The 22,178-nt window shown below is 32.9% G+C and overlaps 1 protein-coding gene and 1 long non-coding RNA gene across 2 annotated transcripts; one reads left to right on the top strand and one right to left on the bottom strand.

Moving 5' to 3' along the window:
- Positions 1-2,568: 2,568 nt before the first annotated feature.
- On the top strand, positions 2,569-6,408 carry LOC104226511 (protein COBRA-like). Its single transcript, XM_009778521.2, has 6 exons — positions 2,569-2,840; positions 3,862-3,941; positions 4,273-4,729; positions 4,865-5,024; positions 5,129-5,409; positions 5,694-6,408. Exons 1-6 carry the CDS (start codon positions 2,753-2,755, stop codon positions 5,984-5,986), a joined length of 1,359 nt encoding a protein of 452 aa, XP_009776823.2. The 5' UTR covers positions 2,569-2,752; the 3' UTR covers positions 5,987-6,408.
- Positions 6,409-7,125: 717 nt separating this feature from the next.
- Positions 7,126-8,782, bottom strand: LOC104226512 (uncharacterized). The gene is made up of 3 exons (XR_710856.2): positions 8,519-8,782; positions 8,360-8,431; positions 7,126-7,774 (listed from the first exon to the last, which is right to left on the bottom strand). It is a non-coding gene; the product is annotated as an uncharacterized lncRNA (long non-coding RNA).
- Positions 8,783-22,178: the final 13,396 nt, after the last annotated feature.

Here is a 22,178-nt window from a genome sequence, read left to right as displayed (position 1 = left end):
TACCCCTTCATCTTTGATTGATTTGTTCAAAAAAGTTTTAATATCTTTTGAGTCAAACAAGGGAAAAAACATACTTCAAGGATGACAATATTTTTGCCAAGAAAAGATAAAACAATTTTTGCATAATGATTTTCTAAAACAATGCTTTAGTACCTTACTTTAATTGGCACACTGATGAATCTTAAGTAGGACGCCACATGATTTGGTATAGTATTTAATTTGTTTCTTTGTTCATTGTCGCGTGGCCTTTGTGCTCACACCGACACTCGCAAATACGCCATTTTCTTTAGTCCACAAACTTATTGAAACAAAAAAAAAAAAAAAAAAGTAAAAAGAAATCAAACGGAACGACAAGAAGGGTGTGACCTAGTGCAATGAAATGTATTGAGAATTATAATATTTCAGGTTTAATTTTAGCGGAGGCAAAAAAATTATCAGGTGATTTTTTTTATTCGTTCAAATTTTAAAGAACAAAGCTACCCAATAATATTATACAGATGAAAAATAATAAATACCCGTAAAATTAATAGTGGGACCCATAAACAAATCAGATACACTTTGGTTATAAAAAAATAGAACGCCTAGACACTAAAGTCGTCAGCTCCATCTTGGTTAGTTGGGTTGTCTTTCTCTTTCCTTCTACCCCACTTCCACCGTCGGCAGCTGTTAAGAGACAATTCTTCTACGGCTACAGCTCATTTTTCTGTTATTTTTAATTACTACTCCTACTACTATTATCTAAAGAATTTAAATTATATGTTTTCATTTGTAAAATATTTTTATATCATTAATTTAGTTGTAAACTTAAGCTATATCTACTTATAGTATAAACAATTTACTATTATTATAATTTAACTGGTTATATATATATATATATATATATATAAAACATATATAAAAAACATGTTCTCAATCTATTGTTAGGATACAATATAAGACCTCCATCAAAAGAATATGTAATAGAAGACTAGATGTAAATTAAACTCATTATGTATTCTTCACTTTATCGTTAGGCTATTAGAAACCGTTATCTATAGTCTATTTAAAAATTAAACTCTTTATGTAAACGTTTATTTCAAATATTTCGTACTCCATCAGGCTAAAGAAGTTTTAGATATTTAACTGTTATTTCCATATGTATTAAGTAGAAGATTCTTTTCTTTACGGGTTAAAAAGTCCTTGTATTGCCACAGACGCTTCACACTCCTCCTATTTGCTTGCAAATTACCAGCCATAGCAACGAATTGAAAAGACGGGCGACTCTTTAATTTTTGAACACAATTGCATTCTTTATATGAATACATTGGCAATTAAGACAGATAGAGATTTCGTTGATAGCTGCAAAATTTAACCATTGAAGATGACACTTTGTTTACTTTCCGATTTTTATGTTCTTTATTGAATTCTACAGGACTGTTATTTTTAGGTATAAACATTCATACACTTCAATTTGATAGAAAGTTCTTTTTTTTTTCTTTCCTAAACAGTGGCGGCTCGGCCCCCACAAAATTAATGCCCCAAATTTACTCAAATTATATATAATGTAAATAATTATGTATTTATTATTAGTGATAAATAAATTAGTTTTAATCATTTGTTGTCAATTTTTAAAGTTTATACTAAAAAGTGTAGATTATTAATTTGCATTTTTTTCGTATTTTTTATTATTCTTTTTTGTTACCTCACGCATGGTGGATGTGCTCAACTTCTTAATTTGTCTAACGCACTTCAACTTGAATCAATTTTATTTATAACTATGATTTTGTAGAATCTTCTTCTATTCTTTAAGTGCTTTTTAGACAATTTTTCAATCTTAAGCTAATAAAATTATCAAAGAATTAGATATGAAAAAACATTTCTTAACCTCGAATATCTTTTGAGGTCTCCTTTTAAATTTTCTCTTTACGTCACATGTAGTGTTGTGCCGCCTATGTTCCTGAACTAACATAATTACAAAAAATGAGAACACTCAAAACTATAGTACTACTATCATTTATAGTTATAATTTGCAAGTACACTTTTGGTTCCAATATCCGATTGGGGCTTTGTTTTACTCTATTCAGTTTTAAATAAAGTAGCTTATTGAAGTATTTTTTTCACCTTTTATTTAAGGAATTATACCCTCAGGGTCCATTTAGTTTTTTCTTTTGTAAGAAAAAAGAATATCGAATAACACACGCAGACATTATGTCTCTAATTATCATTTTAAGAAGACCCTCAAAGTTTTAATAAGCCTGTCTTATCTTAAAGGGGCATCGCTTCATTGAGTAAAAGTAAATTCTTTTAATAAAAATAATACTATTACATAATATAATGTACATAGTAAGAATTCTTATTTAATTTTAAATTTTAAGTTTTTATTTAAAACCTAATATTTTTATATATACTTACTAATATGTAAAGTCAATTTTAACTTTATTACTACTACTATTTACTTTATAATCATTTTCGATAATTCAGTAATGGAAACTTACATTTAATAAGAGCAAATAAGTAATTTTGGATGAAAACAACATACACAATAAAAAGCTTTATTACAGCGGCCAGTGGGTGGTTATTGTCTAAAAAGACATTATTAAAGTCCACTCTCAATAGACTAACTTGCCATGTGAGCTCAGTTCCAGCTGCCACTCACCGCCAAGATTTTTCTCCTCTCTTTTAGCCCATTTTCAGTAGCATTTTAGCAGATCTTAAGCAGAGAGTGTCCCAAAAGAAAAAGCACAAGAAAATCTATAGCAGCTACAAGGGGCTTATGGAGTTCTTCAGATCTTTTCCTAGATTTACTACTACTGCAGTATTATTAATCTTCTTGCTGTCTTGCTTCAGCTTTTCATCGACAGGTTTGCTCATGACTTTATACCCTTTTTTTTTGCAATCCATTTAATTTTTTGTGAAATGGGTTTTAATTAGTTCTTGATTTGCTTGTTTGGATTTGAAGTATTCGGTAATACTGAGAGTTCTTGATGGCATTTCTTGGAGGATTAGAATTTTTTGTGATTTTTAACATCAAGATTTGATTTTTATGTCAAATCACATATCATGTTTGATTTTAATGTCACATTACATCTAATTTCTATTGTTGGGATTAATGAACTGAAATCATACTGGACCAAAGATTGATCTGCTTCTTGCCAAACTAAATCCAGAGGAGTAAACTATATCGGGTCTTGATTTGGGTAAATTGAACCTAAATGTTAGATCTTTAATGTTTTCTACTGATTAATTCCTCCCCATCCCCCAAGAGAGGGAGCGAGCATCTAAAGATACACCGGTAGGTAGTGATAAATCTCACTGAAAAGGATTTCAGATCAATCTCATTTTTCCTTTCACTTGGGTTTTACTCTAATTTATGCTTCACAATTATATAGGAAGCTAAAAGTATTCTTATCTTTAGTCAATGTGCTATCCTAATTGAATTCTCTGCATTCTCCTAAAGACAAGATCAAAGAAGATCGTAACAGTTTGGCTCCGTGCCTGTACTAGATATATGTCAACTATGATCGCTGGTCAAATACGAGCCCCGGAAAACATTTGGAAATGATGGATCCAGTCCAAACTATATTCTTCTATAGGAGAATCCATTTTGTTGCAATTGATGTTCTGATGTTAGAATTTAGGGGTTACACTGTCACAACTTGCATTTTACCACGTTGGTTAGGATTTTAAAGTTTGAACTGAATATACAACCATATTCAACTTGTTACATAGTCTACAGAAAGTTGAACTCCTTAAAAATTTCTCATTTTCTATGTTGTTGAATCAGATATGGGATTCATTTCACCCTTTTCTACTACATCAGGGTAAAGATCTGTTGTTTTTCACAGTTTTCACATTATAATTTTGTTTCTGGTTTTCTTCTAGATGCCTTCGATGCACTTGATCCCAATGGCAACATCACAATAAAATGGGATGTCATCAGCTGGACGCCGGATGGATATGTTGTAAGTAGCACTCTCTTTCTCTCTCTCTCTTCCCCTCCCTTTGTTTTTTGAAAACCATTTTGGACTAAAACCAGTCTGCATCTGTTGCACTGCAGTTTCTGAGTTTGTTTAAGAATTGCCTTTCCACACATTAGTTGTTTCCAGTGTTATTGCGTGTAGTGCATAGAAAAAAGTTTTTTAAGTTCTTTAGCAAACTGTTTTATTCTTTAGTCTTTAGGTTTCAGTGTCATGTTCTATATATGCTTTAGTCTGCATTTACCTCTACTTCTTCTTGTTGGAGTAGTATTGAACAAATTGGAAGTTTCTGATCATTATCATTGGCAACGGACAGGCTGTTGTGACTATGTTCAACTTCCAGCAATATAGACATATTCAAGCACCAGGCTGGACTCTGGGATGGACATGGGCGAAGAAGGAAGTAATATGGAACATGATGGGAGCTCAAACAACAGAGCAAGGAGATTGTTCGAAATTTAAAGGAAACATTCCCCATTGTTGCAAGAAGGATCCAACCGTTGTTGACTTACTGCCCGGAACTCCTTACAACCAGCAGATTGCAAATTGCTGCAAGGGAGGAGTGATCAACTCATGGGGCCAAGATACTGCAACTGCTGTTAGCTCATTCCAAGTCAGTGTTGGTGCTGCCGGAACAACCAATAAAACAGTTAGAGTTCCTAAGAACTTCACCTTAAAGGCACCTGGGCCTGGTTATACTTGTGGACCCGCTAAAATTGTTAAACCCACTAAGTTCGTTACTCAAGATGGGAGACGAGTAACACAAGCCATGAGTAAGTTAATTGTTGAGATATCTCCTTTGTCCATGAAAAAAATGAGAATTCTGGAATTCCTCTTTTAAGTCTGTTATTTCTCCTTATAATTGCCATTGAAGATTAATTTCTAACTATTTATATTGTTAATGACAGTGACTTGGAATGTCACGTGCACATACTCACAGTTCCTAGCTCAAAAAACTCCCACATGCTGCGTCTCTATCTCATCCTTCTACAATGACACAATTGTACCGTGTCCAACATGCACTTGTGGCTGCCAGAAGAATGGCACTCAGCATGGAAATTGTGTAGAGTAAGTCCTGCAAAAACATGCTTTATTTTTTCCTCCATTTTTTTTATCACTTCTAAAAGCTTTGGTTATTTACTTCCTGCTCCTTTTTCATTTGCTCCACGCAGTCAAGACGAACCGCACTTAGCTTCAGTTGTTTCAGACCATGGAAAGAAGAATACTTATGCTCCTTTGGTTCAGTGCACAAATCATATGTGCCCTATTAGAATTCATTGGCATGTGAAACTCAACTACAAGGAGTATTGGCGAGTGAAGGTCACTATAACTAACTTCAATTACAATATGAATTATACACAATGGAACTTAGTTGTCCAGCATCCCAACTTTGACAACCTGACTCAGTTATTCAGCTTCAATTACAAGTCACTAACACCTTATGGAGCAATAAGTAAGTTCTCTTTCTATTGTTATACAACTATACAAGCTCTCATAACCAGTTGCTACTGTTTCATTCGTGATCCAAAGAGCTAGCTGCTAATACTTTAGTGTTAAAGACATTAGATGGATTTCCAAAAGTATCTTTTCCCTACTTTTAAAGAAGAATTTCATTTCAGAATCTTGTGTCATGTTTTTGGTTGGCAATACTATGCTATTGAAGATATTTACCTAGATTGCCCTATCAATTGAGAGATTGGAGGATATGGCTAATCTCCTGGGCCTTTTTTTTTACAGATGACACTGCCATGTTATGGGGTATGAAATTCTACAACGATCTGCTCATGCAAGCGGGTCCTTTAGGAAATGTCCAGTCAGAGCTTCTATTCCGCAAGGATTTATCGACTTTTACTTTTGACAAGGGGTGGGCTTTTCCCCGCAGAGTTTATTTCAATGGTGATAACTGTGTCATGCCGCCTCCTGATTCATATCCATATATGCCAAATGCTGGTACCCTATGGAAGGTTTCTTCACTAAAGTTAGTGGTGACGCTGATGCTCTCTACAGCCTTCTTCTTTGCATTTATTTAGAAGCCTCTCGTTTGGATAAATGCCAAGTGTCTGTCTCAGTAAGTTATCTTTGGATTGATTCACTCCCACTGCTGATAGAACTGATTGGAGTATTGCCTGAGCAGTGACGCCGACCATTCTTATGGATTCGGGTAATACTTGTTCGAGGCAAATATTAGTTTCATCTGCATACTCGTAAGGGCTGGTGGAATGGCTGCCATAATTTTCCTTCAGGAGTTGTATCCAATGTGTTTCTACTGTGGTGTATTCATTTTTGTTATGTAGATTTCTCAAATTCATAGTGATCTCAGATTTGTATGAGAATAAAGACCATTTACAAACAGATAGAGTTAAATTATTTGATATTCTTTAGTGCTCTATTTTTCTGTACCATCACCATGTAACCACTTTCTACATTGTAAAAAAGATTATGTGTTTTTCTAGCGTTTATAGTACATTCGATAATTCCTGTCCTTACCTTGCACCTTGTTCTATTCTATGAAATGTTTGCTTCTTTAGAGCAATTTCTAGCATTTTGCTAGCTCAACAGTGACATGAATGAGGTTTACTACTTGCTCATGTCCATATTGTCAATGTTGGAAAAAGTAAACCAGATTCATCCGATTTACCTAGTTCATGTATTAGGACATTAGCTAAGATGCACCTTTTGAAGACATGTTTCCCAGTATGTATCAGATTGCTCTAAGCATAGACTCCACTGTCTCTCAAAATAGAGAAAATGGCACTTGGTGCCCACATTTCAGAAGAAATTTGCAGGATTGAGAGGTCAACAGACTACTCACAATGTTAAGCTCCCTAGAAGGTCATAACACCGATGATCAACAGCCTGACAATTTTTTTTGGGGAAACTCTAAGAGGCAAGTACACAGTCAAAGAAGGCTACATTCACTTCTGTGATCAGAATGCAATATAGATAACTGGCCATGGAAACACATCTGGAGAACTAAAGTGCCTACCAACGTGACTTGCTTCACATGGTTGTCTCTAAATGGGGCCTATCTCACTCAAGATAACTTAATCAAGAGTAACATTACACTAGTTAACAGATGCTACATGTACCAACAACGGTCAGAAAATGTAAACCACCCATTCCTCCACTGCTCAGTTGCAAAAGAAATCTGGAACTTCTTCTACACTACTTTTGGTCTCAGATGGATTATGCCACAATCAATAAAGCAAGCTTTTGAAAGTTGGTATTTTTGGAGAGTTGACAAATCCATCAAATAAATCAGGAAAATGGTGCCAGCAGTAATTTTTTGGTGTATTTGGAAAGAAAGGAACCGAAGGTGTTTTGATGGCATTTCAACTCCACTCTACTCTCTCAAGGCTGCATGTTTAGTTAATCTGTTTAGTTGGAACTATCTCACCTTTGTTAACAGTGCTGATAGTTTTGTGGATTTTATTAGCTCCACGATAGTAGCATAGGCTTTTGTAATGGAGCTACGTATCCTATCTCTTTTGTACTCTTTGCATCTTCTTGATGCTCTTTAATGAATCTAATTTACTTTATCAAAAAAAAAAAAAAAAAAAAAAAAGAGATGCATGTATGATTTTATCTTTGTGTTCGTGTGTGGTAAGAGGATAGAAATACGATCTATCTTTGTGCTCTTTCAATGCCATGACAAATAGAGACTACCTTTGATGCATTTGTTTTTCTTCTCACAAACTGCAAGCACAGGATGGACAAGGGGTGATGTTTCATTATAGAATACTTGAGAGAGACAGGCGCATAGTTCGGAGTTTTTGGGCTAGAGGCTGGGAATATGGTGCATGTTACATTTCATGTCACTGCAAAAGGATCAAAGTATTAGTTGCTCACAAACAAATGTCTTTCAACACAAAAATCTTATGACTTTGACATGATTTTTTCCTGGAGTTACTGGTTTTGGAAAAGTTTCAATTTCTGGTGAAGCGTAAAGAGAATGATTTACAAAACAGAACATTAAAACCAGGACCAAAGATGAGAAAGGACGTAAGATATGCTTCAGGGAGTTGAAAATAAGCATAGATTCAAAGATTCTGCAAATATCAAGTTTAATTAGGATACATTATGGGAAAATCAAATTTCATAGAAGAGAAGCAAATGAAAGGCTTTTATAAACGTTCTCGTAGAACCGAGAATGAAGTTTTCATTTTATACATGCCAGATCATGAATTAGTAACTGCTTCAATTTTTTTGGTATCAATAGTGAGCAAGAGTTATCAATAAGAAGAACCCGAGTCAAGTAATCAACTGCATGTTATATAAAATTCCTATGTCATCTTCCATAGAGAAAACAATACTTAATTAGTTTGCTCTAGGACCATATAATGTCCGAGACACTACATTCAATTGGAAAATTAACCAAAAAGGAGTTGGTAATTGAAACTTACAACAAGCCATATAGTGTACAAGACATTCCACATCTCATTTACTGGTGATATATCCATTGGGAACCAAGGCAGCTGCATAACACAAATATTTGTTTGAGAAAAACAAAACAAGCAAAAAGAATGAATAAAAATTCAGTGTATGAAACTGAAAAACTTCACCGGCATAAGACAAGAGCTCAGTGGCGTGCTCAATTTTCTTATACATTTGGTTTAGATGATCATCACATACATGTATAGTCATAAAACTGGTTCACAACTTTAAAGATAGGTAGAATTAATAAGATGATATACTGCCCAAAGCTAACAGAGTTTTCTTCAAAAAGAATGAAATATGTCAGGTGGTAGCAATTTGGAATTATGAGTGAGAAATATGGGGTTGCTTCTTACCAATTGGTTGTTGGTAGCAAAAAGAGGAAGAGAAGGGGTTCATACTTCATTGTCATTTTATTTCTCTCTTTCTTATATTGTCTCTCTTTTATATTACTCTTGGCCTTTCTGAATCTTGAAGCAAGTATTCCTTGAGAATTGAGTGTTACATTTCAACAGCCATCCTCATGTTGAAACAATATTAACATTAGACAGAATATGGGGGCCCTTTCAAATTAACTAAATGTCTTGGGGAGTGTGACAGGTTTAAAATTTAGATGTTGTGCGAATTGAGAGAGGATGTTCTGAAAATGAAATATATATCTAACTGTATTATAATTACTAGTTTTTGGGCACGCACATTGCGCGTGATTCCATATAAATAATTTTTTTTTTTTTGCATATTACAAAAAAATTACTTTAAAATGTTTTTAGTTGCAAAATAAAAATTAAAAGGAAAAATATATTTTTCATTTATTGAAAATGATGAACAATTCCTATTTCAGACCTTTTATGACCGTTATACTTTGAGAAAAAAATAAACTTGAATATTACAAGTATATATAATTTTAGAAATATAGAAATAATAATATCTATAGGAAATTTTTAATATCATTTTTATAAGTGTCGTTTACATATGGGTAAGGAAACCTTTTAAAAGCTATCAAAGTAATTGGTTGATGCTGGTATTCGAAAAAGAATAGAAAAAAAAAACATAGAAATTACATACTGTAACAGCCTTGTGCTTGACTCTATTAAACCCAAAACGGATACCAATAAGTTTAGCATGTTTTATCCTTATTTATTACTCCATCCGTTCATTTAGTTGTCAAGTATTCTAAAAATAAATTTTTATTTTTGCTTGTCATATTAAGAGAAAAATAATTTATTTTTCTTGTTTTGTCCTTTAGCATTAATTATTCATTCCAAATTATTTTTTTAAATCCAATAAGACTATACACCAATTAATATGAGTATAATGGTAAATTATGCACTTTATTTGTAGTATTTCTTAAGGGGTGTGCAAATAGTGGACAACTAAAAGTGAAATAAGGGAGTATTATTATTATTCTTCTTTCAACTAATCTATCCTACCAACGCAACTCATTTTGATCTCTTCTTCCAACACTCATCTATTTTATCAACAAACTCCATGTAAAATTAGGACTATTCGTTTCTAATTCCTTTTGTGCTCTTTTATGTAAAGCGTTAATTATCTGCAATAAAGCTTTTTTAAAGTTTCGAGTACTTCATAGTAGGGGTGTCAATGGTTCGGTTCGACCGGTTATTTTATAAAATTTGTACAATACAATTTTTTTGGTTATTCTATTATATATAACCAAAATTAGACTTTTCGAAACCATCTCAATCATGTCGGTTTCTCTTTGGTATCGGTAAGGTTCGGTTAATTTTCGGTATTTTTTTATATCATGTAAAATTCACCAGTAGAAGTAGAATGCAATAACATAAGTTCTTTTATAGGACTTAGCAAAACTCTCTAGACATTTTTATTATTTAAAGGGTGATGAATTAAAAAAAAAGGAAGAGATGGCTAGAGAGCAGATCCATCAACTCTTCTACAACAGCGTAAAAGAAATCAAACAAAGGCAAAGAAAATATAAATCAGACGAGTTGAAAGATATACCAAGCTGAGACTCAAGAATAAAGTATATAGAAGATTAAATATTCAAAAAGATAAATCCAAATTATATGAAAGGAAACATATTTAGTACATTGTAGTTTGCTACTCATAATCGCTAGAATACTTTGTGTCTTGCTAATAAAGATACTTGAAATAACTTAGTTTAAGTAGAAGTAGCATAATAGGTTTTAGGAATTAATATTTTGAGTTTAATTACTTGTTGGCTTGTAATAATTTTCATAATTTCAAGGCCTAAAGAAAATTTAATACATTATTACTTTTAAACTTACTAAATAAATATATTTTCTACACGTAAAATATATTCGGTACGGTTCGGTATTTTTTCGGTTTATTTTTATAAAATAAAAAACCTACCCTAATTATCGGTGTGGTTATAGATTTATATAAAAACCTACGGTTTCTTAAAAAGAAACCTAAAAATCGGTTCGGTTCGGTCGGTTTAGTCGGTTTTCAAATATCCATTGACACCCCTACTTCATAGAGAGCACTCTGGATATAACCATTAACCGCGGGGATATTAATCCACTTCTAATTTTAGTTAATGCACTGAATTCACCTCATACAACTCATATTAAATTCTTTCTCCTACAATTAGACTTTTTGAAGAGGTTTTACCTTCGAAACAAGCAAATGAAATTGGGAAAGACAAAATTTAAGGGGAAAAAATTAATTAATTATCTTTATTTAACCAAGTATATCAATTTACACACTAACTCTTGGACTCAAGAGTCAGTAATTCCCAGCAGAAAACAAAATTGAACTATACTAAATAAAATTATATTATTGCATAAGCAAAAAATGCATTGATTTTCTAATTAATAACATTTTGAAGTTAGGATATTTGCTATTCAAATGACCTATGCTTGACTTTGAAAGGTTTCTATATGTTGTAATACATAAAGAACACATATATATCTAGCTTTCATGCATCATTAAGCATAGTAGTAAAGTAAATCAATTTGACATAATCCTAAACTAAAACACAAAATAACTTATGATATATATAAATATTATTCAGTGAAGGGTCAAAATTTAAAGAACATTAATCGGGACTTGAGGAAAAGTTAAACAAATAACAAATAATAAGTACTTGTTGACACCTTCAGGTATGAACATATACAAGTTAACTAATATCTAGAAAAGAAGTAAAAGCAAGAAGATAGTAGCTCTTGCTATAGAGACTAATAAAACTCACAAAAAAAGGACATTTCAAGCTTATAAGACCTAACATTCGCGATGATGGAAGATCTAATTTTAAGCATTCGAGGAGTAGTTTGCGAGGTCTTTTATATCTTGAATTCATTTTGAGGTTAGGAAGATGAAAAGAATGACCATTGAGCTTATTAATATCAATAAATGACATGATCATCTCTACTCCTATTCTTAATGAGTACAAACAATTGATATTGTTAGTATTTATTAGAACGTAAGTTTACATTTTTCTACGGAATTTTTACGTGGGAGTAGTGTTTGATTGAAGAATATCCTTGCATTTCAACCTTCGAAGCATTAAGTTCAGCATATGTCCCTAGCCAAAATTGCCTTAATGTTATCCAAAATTATGCCATTTAGCAAAGATGTAGACTTGCTCACATTGATACAGATTTACTTAATACGTTTAATACAACTAAAGCCTAGTCCAAATTGTAAAGATTTATTGGTCGACTTCTCTGAGCTTTTGTGAATTTGTACAGCCATACCTAATCATAGGCTGATCTTCTAGAAAATTTGACGTAAAATTCAATCTTTTTCCCGGCCGGTGCTCTCTCCTTTCCGAATTATTATTTTTTCTTTGTTCTGGGAGGTAAGAAATAATTGGAGAAGGATAGAAATCAAAGAGAAAAATCCTAAAGAACTCCAACTACTTCTATCCAAAAATGAAACCATAACTAAACTAACACAAGCAACCTGATATTCGCTCTTTTACTAAAATAGCGAAGCATTAAACAATCTCTAACTTGCTTATAATTAACCAGTAGTGAAATTTGGCAAGTAAAAGTTACTTGCACAAGAAAGTAAGAATCATAAAAGAAAAGAAAAAAAGTACGTACATAAATTCAAATCTACCCTTCTTATTATGCTTTTGTATGTTTATTGAAGACTTGAAGTAATAGTGCGCGATTAGAAGGTGGTAATTTCCATCTAACATTACAACTTTACAAGTATTCGTCTACATATAAATAATTGTTGATTTGTTTTAAAAAATCTTCATTTTCATGTAGCATCTAATGGTTATTTTAATTTCAAGAGGAATACACACACACACACTAACTAATGATAAAATAAATAAAAATCATGCGAAAGAAAAAAATGTTAAATTAGAGAGAAATAAAATATTATGGTGATGAAAATAACAAAAACATAATAAACCCTTTAATTTAATTCGGATACATGTACACGAGACCCTAAACAACTGCATTTATAGTAGCTTAAATTCAGTCTTTCACTCCATCAGAGGCTTTGGTTTTTATTACAAATAATATCAATCAACTCCTTGAAAGATAGTGTAGTAAAAGCTACTAAACTTTGAGGAAAGATCAGAGAAGGAAAAGAGGATAAGAAAAATTAACCTTTGACTTTTTTCTGGCATATACAACACATGCATCTAGTTTACTTCGTCTGCCGGCAACATCACTTGCTTCTTCCCTATTTTTCAATAAATATTTTGAACTAAAGAAAAAGCAGAAAAAATATCAAAAGACAAATTCGATTGGGAATTGCGATTTTTTGCATTATACACTTACAATTATAGAACATTTAATATAAGCGAATCATCATAGATTTACTTCACACAACTCTAAAAAAGTAAAAACTCTAACTTATATGATAACAACAATATATTTTCAAAGTCTCTATCTATCTACAAATATCCTAAAATGTTCTTGTTCTTTAATCATCTCTGGTGACATTTAAATATCTCAAAGTGTTCTCAGAATTCTAAGAGTCAACAAAACATAATGGTACCCAATACATCTGTCTTCAATGGTCTAATTAACTAATTAAGTATTTAGTTGTTTTGTCTAATCTTTTGTTAATTGAGTTATTAAATGAATTATTGCTAGTTGTAGGAATTAAATCGAAGAAACTCTAGTTATATCATACTTTAATTGGTTATTAATGAATTTCTTCTGCCGATGAGATAATTCATTAGTAATTTAATTGTGAAACTGATGGCTTTCTTTAACGGGTCAGAAAACCATAAAGATGACTTGCTATTGTTTTCAACAATAATTACTCCTATCCATTACAATATGCAAGGCATCATTAGTAATTATTCATTACCATAGGAAAATTAATTCTCTTAGATACATCTTTGCCAGAACACCAAAAGTCTGGATAAAAACTAACCATTCACGGGTTGCCTTTCTCTATGATTCTTAAAAGTACACTATTCATTATGAAATATATTTACTATTTTGTATATTATTGTTTTTAAAATAGTGATTCTTTGAAGGACAAAAATGTCGTTCAAATTTTTGATGGGTATTTTAGTAATTCTATCTTACCTAAAAGTCTTCATACTTATAATATAGTGTATATATATATATATATATATATATAGTATGATGATTATGGTTATGTACAATTAGGGGCAGATGCACCTTTGCACCAGCGGTGTCATCCGACACCGCTTCGCCAGAAAATCTAATTAAATATATATTTTATTAAATTTATAATATTATAAATATCCGTTATAAAAAACAAAACGAACGTTATTGCAAAGAAGTGCGTTTTGGTCCAATGGCTAAGAAGCTAAGTTTGAACGGTAGGTAAGTGGTTCAAAGCTCAGCAGCTTGTATATGTTTTGCTACTTTTTTTTCTTTACTTTTCTTTTTCTCGAAGATAACATCTTTTAAGCTTTCAAAATTAAGCAAGTTTATCATCTGAAATTCATTTAACTTGGAAGAAAGAATCAATGAGGTGAATCACATCTACGCAGTGAAAGAAATTTTAAGTTCCTTGAAAATTATTTAAATATGAGTGATTGTGTGATGCCTTATATATATAAAATAAAAATAGTACTATGACGCTTTATGAATAATTTTCAAAAAGTAAAAACTCATCGAGAAAAAATATAATATTGTAATATATTGCATTTTATTGATATAAATTGAATCTTTTTTTTTAATATAGCATCACTTTGTTATATTTGTTTATTTATTCACTTTTTAAAATTATCGATACCGCTTGCGAAAAATTCTGCGTACGCCCCTGTGTGCAATCACACACATGTAAAAAATAGGTCCAAAAGCACTGGATTCGGCAACTTTTATCCACCAATGTAAGGAAATGATTTGATTATCATTCTAAGCTTCAGTCGAAGTCAGTTTTTAAATCTTAAAGATATACATATATCACCACTGCCAAACGCAGAAAGAGGAAAAAGAATGTTATATATTATCCCAATACTTCATGTAAATTGGTGTCAATTTAAAAAAAAAAACTGTTGTCGATTTTCTTTCAGTTGGAGTGATTCTATATAAGACTACCTATCTGGGGTAAATTAAAAAATAGTCAGATTTATAAGTGGTAATTGAAAAACAGTCACAGTTTCAAAAGTAATCAAAATTTAGCAACTTCTTATGTAAAGATAAATTTGAACGAAAACACTGTTCAAAATTCGGAAAATATTCCAGCATAATATACTGGAGTTCCAGCATAATATACTTGAGTTATAGTATAATATACTGGACTTCCAGCATAATGCTAGAGTTCCAGCATAATAACTAGAGTTCCAGCATAATATACTGGTCTAACATAATATATTGTGAGTGTAAGATAATTAATTCACAGTCATAGCAGAGATTAAGAAACAATCATACAGATATTAAATTATAATCTTGCGTTAGAGTCTAAGGAAGCGTATCGTTAAACTCCATCGATTCAGTAGCGATAACAAACAACGATTAAGCCTGAGAATAACTTCCACGATCCACTAGCTACGTGCTCTCACAGCCCAGAGAACTTGACTGATGGGACGTCTACTGTTACCACGTATTCAAGAGGCAGAATACACTAGAGTTTTCTAATAGCTAGGGAAAGGGGGGTTGGCCTTTATTTATAAATAGTGCCTACCCATCACAGGCCAATAGTTATATATTGGGCCTCACTTACTCCATACGCACAATACTTAATATTAGGCCTTTTATTTATCCACCATTTGGGCCACATCACTATTCTTTCAGGCTATAACCAATTAACGTAAGTCCAAATTCCAGCATTCTCCCACTTGGACGCCAACGCTAATTGAGGACATGAAAACAATTTTAAATATTTGGGTTTTTTAAGAAAATCATTTTTGAAAAAGGATTTTAGACTCTACGGTGGCCACACTACTCACATAGCCAAGGATAGATTGACCCATATAACAATCCATTCAGTCTCAATAGAAAAGACTAACAATGAATCGTAGCAGGCATCACACCATTTTAAGGTATGAATTCTATCTACGACCACATATGCTAGAATTTCCATCAACATGGATCAAACATGTGTGCTAAGCATTTTATCTTTCTAATCAAGGTGAATAGATTTACACCTCTTAGAAAGAAATAATCCTCCAAGTGATATTATAACCATATCACCTCAGGAGCTTCCAAGTGACACAAAATCATATTACCTCAGGAGGATTCCCTTGTGCCTTACCCGGGATAATCAAGGCAACAAGCCGCAAGACTCAAAGATATCATGATTTTATGCAATGTCCAATTGGAAATAAAAATAAATAAATTATCATGTTAGTCATAAGCATAACAGGTATCAAATAACACAAGCTTGCATAAAAATAGAATTTATCAAAAGCAATATCTCAGTCAGCAATTACAAGGTAACTCCCACTGACTAAAGCACATCAAAAGACTCTAAAATACCCATATTTTTAGCATGTTCATTAAACACTACAGGCCTAAGACCTTTAGTCAAAGGATCAGCCAACATAGATTCTGTGCTAATATGCTCAATACATATATCACATTCTTTTACCATGTCTCTAACCTTAAGAAACTTAAGGCTAACATGCTTAGAGCCTGTTGTTCTCTTGTTATTCTTGGAGAAGAACACAACTGCACTGTTGTCATAGAAAATAGTCACCGGCTTAGATATAAAATCCACAATTTGTAATTTAGTAAGAAAATTCTTCATCTAGACAGCATGTGAAACAGTCTCAAAACAATCAGTAAACTTAGCTTCCATTGTAGATGTAGCAGTGATGCTTTGCTTCTCACTTTTCTAAGAAATAGCACCTCCACCCAACATAAAAATATACCCAGAAGTTGATTTCATAGTGTCTTGACAACCTGTAAAATCAGAATCTGAATATACTAGAAGATCCAGGTCATCAACCTTTTTGTACACAAGCATGAAGTTTTTAGTGCGTTGTAGATATCTCATCACTTTCTTTGCAGCCACTCAATGTGTCCACCCAGGATTAGAAGAAAATCTTCCTAACATGTTAACAGCAAATGTAATATCAGGCCTTGTACAAACCTGTATGTACATCAAACAACCAACAACACTTGCATATGGCACATCTTTCATAGTTCTCATTTCAACTTCATTTTTCGGACATTGATCCTTGCTAAGTTTGTCTTCTTTTACAACAGGTGCAATACCAGGTCTACAGTCTTGCATATTGAAAGTTTTAAGAACACTCTCAATGTAGGAACGCTGTGATAAACCCAATAAACCACGTGACCTATCTCTTTTAATTTCTATCCCAAGAACAAAAGAGGCTTCACCAAGATCTTTCATATCAAAAGACCTAGACAAAAACTATTTGGTCTCATTCAACAAGCCCAAATCATTTGTGGCAAGCAGAATGTCGTCAACATAGAGAACCATGATAATGAAATTACCATTAGCTATTTTAATATAAACACATTCATCAAGCTTATTCTCCACAAATCCAAGTTTTGTAATAATTTCATCAAATTTCAAGTACCACTGCCTGGAGGTTTGTTTAAGCCCATATATGGATTTGTTAAAGCTTGCACACTAGATGTTCTTTACCAACTTCTTTAACCCTTCAGGTTGAACCATGTAAACTTCTTCAAGTAGACTCCCATTCAGGAAAACAGTTTTAACATCCATCTGGTGCAATTCTAAATCAAAATGAGCCACAACAGCCATCACAATTCTAAATGCATCCTTGGATGAAACAGGAGAAAATGCTTCTTTATAATCAATACCTTCTTTGTGAGTGTAACCCTTAGCAACCAATCTTGCTTTATGACAGTCTATGTTTCCTTTAGAGTTTCTTTTAGTTTTAAACACCCATTTGCAACCAATAGGTCTAAAACCTTTAGGCAATTCAACTAACTCTCACACTCCATTGTGTTTCATGAAGTGCATTTCATCTTTCATTGCCTCACGCCATTTATCAACAAATGGAGAGGAAATAGCTTGAGAATATGATAAAGGATCAGTCAGCTCTCCAGTATAACTAAGATTTTCAGTCACATACACGATAAAATCATCAGAGATGGCAGACCTTCTTTCTCTTTATGACCTGCGGAGTGGTTCATTGTGTACATTTTGTTCAGGAACTATGGGATCTACGTCGTTGTTCCCTTGATTCTCCCCCTCTTGAATAGGTTGGTTTACCACCTTTTCATGTATAACATGTATAGAGACAATGACTTCCTTCTCTTTCAATACAATTTCCTTGCCACATGAACAATCACAATCATAAACATCATGCTCAAGAAATTTTGCATTAATAGACTCAACAATTCTAGTGCCACGCCCAGGACAGAAAAATCTAAAACCTTTAGAGTGATCAGGATAGCCTATAAAGAAACAACTAGTAGTTTTAGGATCAGTTTTCTTTTCTGTGGGTGAATAAATACGAACTTTAGCTGGACATCCCCAAATGTGAAAATGATTCAAGCTAGGTTTTCGGGTTGTCCATAGTTCAAAGGGAGTTTTCAAGATAGATTTTGTAGGAACTCTATTCAGGATATAGCTAGCTGTTTTTAAGGTTTCACCCCAAAGAGACTCAGGTAGGCTAGTCCTTGACATCATACTTCTCACAATTTCCATAAGAGTACGATTTCGTCTTTCAGCCACACCATTCTGCTCAGGAGTACCTGGCATGGTATATTGTGCTACTATCCCACATTCTTGCAAAAATAAAACAAAAGGCCCCATACATTGACCAGACTCATCATATTTTTCATAGTACTCACCACCACGGTCAGACCTTACTATCATAATGGACTTTCCAAGCTGTTTTTCAACTTCAGTCTTGTAAATTTTAAACTTATCAAGTGCTTCAAATTTTTCTTTTAAAAGATATAGATAAGAGTACCTTGAAAAGTCATCAATAAAAGTAATAAAATACTTATGATTGGTCAACGTAGGTACATAAGGTCTACTAATATCAGTATGAATTATTTCTAAGAGTTCAGAGCTCCTAGTGAAACCCTTTCTCTTAACCTTGGTCATTTTACCCTGAACACAATCCACACAAATTTCAAAATCTTTTGGATCAAGAATAAGTAAAATATTTTCCTTTATCAATAGTTCAATTCTTTCTTTAGAAATATGACCAAGACGCCTATGTCATAATAGGTAAGACATTTTACTCATAGCAGACCTTTTGTGGGCAATATTTTCAACATGCATTGTAGAAAACGTTTCATTCAATACATTCAAGCGATATAGACCATCACTTAAAAAAGCATCAGCAACAACATGTGAATCATAGGAAATTTTAATAATACCATTATTTTGTTGAAATGAATAACCAGTTTTGTCCAAAAGGAAAACCGAAACTAATTTCCGTCTCATAGACGGTACAAAAACAGTATTTTCTAAACGAATACTAGAATTATTCTTAAAAGGTAAAATAGATATCCCTATAAACTCTATTTTTGCTTTGAGTCCATTGCCCACAACAACACTGGCTTCATCCTCTTTTGGCTTTCGTCTGCTTACTAGATCCTGCAAGTCATTGGTTACATGAACAGTTGCACCACTATCCAACCACCAAGAATTTAAAGGAACATGAACAAGACTAGTTTCAAAGCAAACAAAAGCCAAAATATTACCTGGTTTCTTTTTCAGAGGACAACCAGATTTCTTATGACCTTCTTGTTTGCAATCCCAGCACTTGATTTCTTTCTTAATTACAACTTGAGGACCAAGAGGATTATGAGACTGACCTTGGTTAACACCAGGCTTATTAGTATGACCACTATTACCACCTAGGCAATGAGACTAACCATGTTTCTTTTTGTGAAATTTAGGTCCACCTTTTCTTTTATAAGAGGGATAATCAACTGACCTAGACGAACTAACAAAGTTCACTACACCTTCAACTTTCTCTTTTTGGATCCTCCCTTCCTCTACCACACAAACAGTAATGAGCTCATCAACACTCCACTTATCCTTTTGTGCATTATAGGTTGTCTTAAGTTGGTTAAACTGCTCAGGAAGGGACCTTAGAGATTGGTGAACAAGAAAATCATCGGTAATGGTTACACCTAAATTATTCAGTTTAGTAGCAATATTAACCAATTTCATAATATGATCACGGACACTACCTACAAGGTCATACTTAATGGTGGACAAGGAATCAATCAAGGTACCTATCTCAGCTTTATCAGATTCTAGGAATTTCTGTCCAATGACACTCAGAAAATCTTTTGCATTTCCATTATCCTTAATTGCACCCTTTATGTGATCAGAAATGGATCTCTTCATGATCATAAGACTCAATTTGTTAGCCTTCATCTATTTTTCATACGTAGCCTTTTCATCAGCAGTGCTAGTAGTTGTAGGTTCAACAGGTTTTTGTTCAGTCAATGCAAAGTCCAGGTCCATTAGACCTAACACTATTTCAACATCCTGTTTCCATTTCTTGTAGTTGTTACTAGTCAAAGTTTCAATGGAATTAAACTGAGTAGTCATGTTTCTAACAACTATATAAGCAAACAACACAAAATTAGATAAAATTATGGGCAGGAATATATAAATCAAAAGAGTCAAAGACATCCATTACACCCCTCCTTTGGGTAGAAGATGCAATTGTCTCCCCTTTTTAAAAAAAAATAAGGAGTCCAAGGCACTCATTGCATCCTTACCTTTAGGAAAGAGATACAAAACCTCCCCATTATTATCCAAGAGCACAAGACATACATTGTGTCCTTCCTTTAGGTAAGAGACACAAAACCTCCTCTTACAACAACTTATCCTTAGCATTAATTTAGCGTCACTAGTATCAAAAGAAAAATCTCCAATACTAGTGTACACTTGTAAAGGATAATTTGGACATGGTACATTGAGAATATTTTAATGACTCAAATAAACAGACCACTTTGGTGGAAACTATCTATTAATCATAACTCTCAATCCATGTATTAAATGATCTCACATGTATGTAGTATTAAGAACTTTTCAGTGACTCAAAATAAATAAACCACTTTGGTGACACTATTTATTAATCACAGTTTCTTAATTAAACACATCAATACATGTGATAAAATAACACCCATATAATTTAAGCCTTTCTATCTAGTTATTAATTTCATTCTCCGACTAAAATTATCATAAAGGTTTCCAGCAATAACTTAAGTACTACTTTTGTAGTATGCTAAAAAGGCATAAATAAATTAGTAATTATCAAATACAACCAAGGTTTTTTTGATCAACTAATGAATAAAAAATTGATAAACATAAGTCAGGACACAAATCCAACAGTGACGCTTTAACCAAGGTACTCAATCAATTCTAAGCAAACACTTTAATTATTTATGTTTGCTATATCACCGTAACATGGAAATTTTAACTTAAAAAATAACCATATAGATTTATGAGCCACAAACGTTAATATCATAACTAATGGACGTACATCTCTTTAAAACTTAACAAAACTGTAGCAGCTAGAAACCTTTTTTTTTACCAATGCCGCCGCCAGCAGCAAATATCAAGGTTTTACAAAAAATTGTTATTATATTTTATATAAAAGTCAATCACAACTTCCAGCATATTCAATCAAACATAGCCGCTAAATACAGATGAATTAACTGTTTTAGAGAGAAACAGTGTCGAACTGTTGTCGTCTAAAATTTTTACGATAGTTCTTTTCATTTTATACTCAAGATTACATCTTGATCTTAATCTCGAAACTATGGTGGCTCTGATACCAACTGTAAGATAATTAATTCGCATCCATAGCAAAGATTAAGACACAATCATACAAATATTAAATTATAATCTTGCGTTAGAGTCTAAGGAAACGTACCGTTAAACTCCATCGATTTAGCAGCGACAACAAACAGCGATTAAGCCTGAGGCCAACTTCCACGATCCACTAGCTACGCACTCTCACAGCCCGGAGAACTTGACTGATGTGACATCTACCGTTACCACGTATTCAAGAGGCAGAATACGCTAGGGTTTTCTAATAGCTAGGGAAAGGGGGATTGGCCTCTTTTTATAAAGAGTGCCTACCCATCACAGGCTAATAGTTATTTGGCCTCACTTATCCATACACAGGTGCTCCAATCTCCAGTATATTATGCTGGAACTTTTCGTATGTTGTAAGTCCAGCATAATATGCTGGAAGTTCATACACAGGTGCACAATCTCCAATATATTATGCGGACACTTTCTGTGTTACAGCCAAATAGTGGCTATTTTTCAATGGCTTACAAACGTTAGTTATTTTTCAATTATCAATCTGAAAAATGGTTAGCCCGTGCTATTTTCACCAAAAATTTTTGCAAACAAACGAAGTTCGCAAAAATAGCTTTTTTCTTCTTCTCTTTTTGCCATTTTCCAACAAAC

Source organism: Nicotiana sylvestris, chromosome 2 (assembly GCF_000393655.2).
Source record: "Nicotiana sylvestris chromosome 2, ASM39365v2, whole genome shotgun sequence".
Taxonomy (NCBI): domain Eukaryota; kingdom Viridiplantae; phylum Streptophyta; class Magnoliopsida; order Solanales; family Solanaceae; genus Nicotiana; species Nicotiana sylvestris.
Note: the sequence above shows the minus strand (reverse complement) of the source record. Positions and strands in the feature narration are given on the sequence as shown.

Coding starts and splice junctions, on each gene's coding strand:
- LOC104226511 (XM_009778521.2), top strand. CDS start 2,753: ATGGAGTTCTTCAGATCTTTTCCTAGATTTACTACTACTGCAGTATTA. Junction 3,942..4,272: donor GGACGCCGGATGGATATGTT/GTAAGTAGCACT, acceptor GGCAACGGACAG/GCTGTTGTGACTATGTTCAA. Junction 4,730..4,864: donor ACGAGTAACACAAGCCATGA/GTAAGTTAATTG, acceptor TGTTAATGACAG/TGACTTGGAATGTCACGTGC.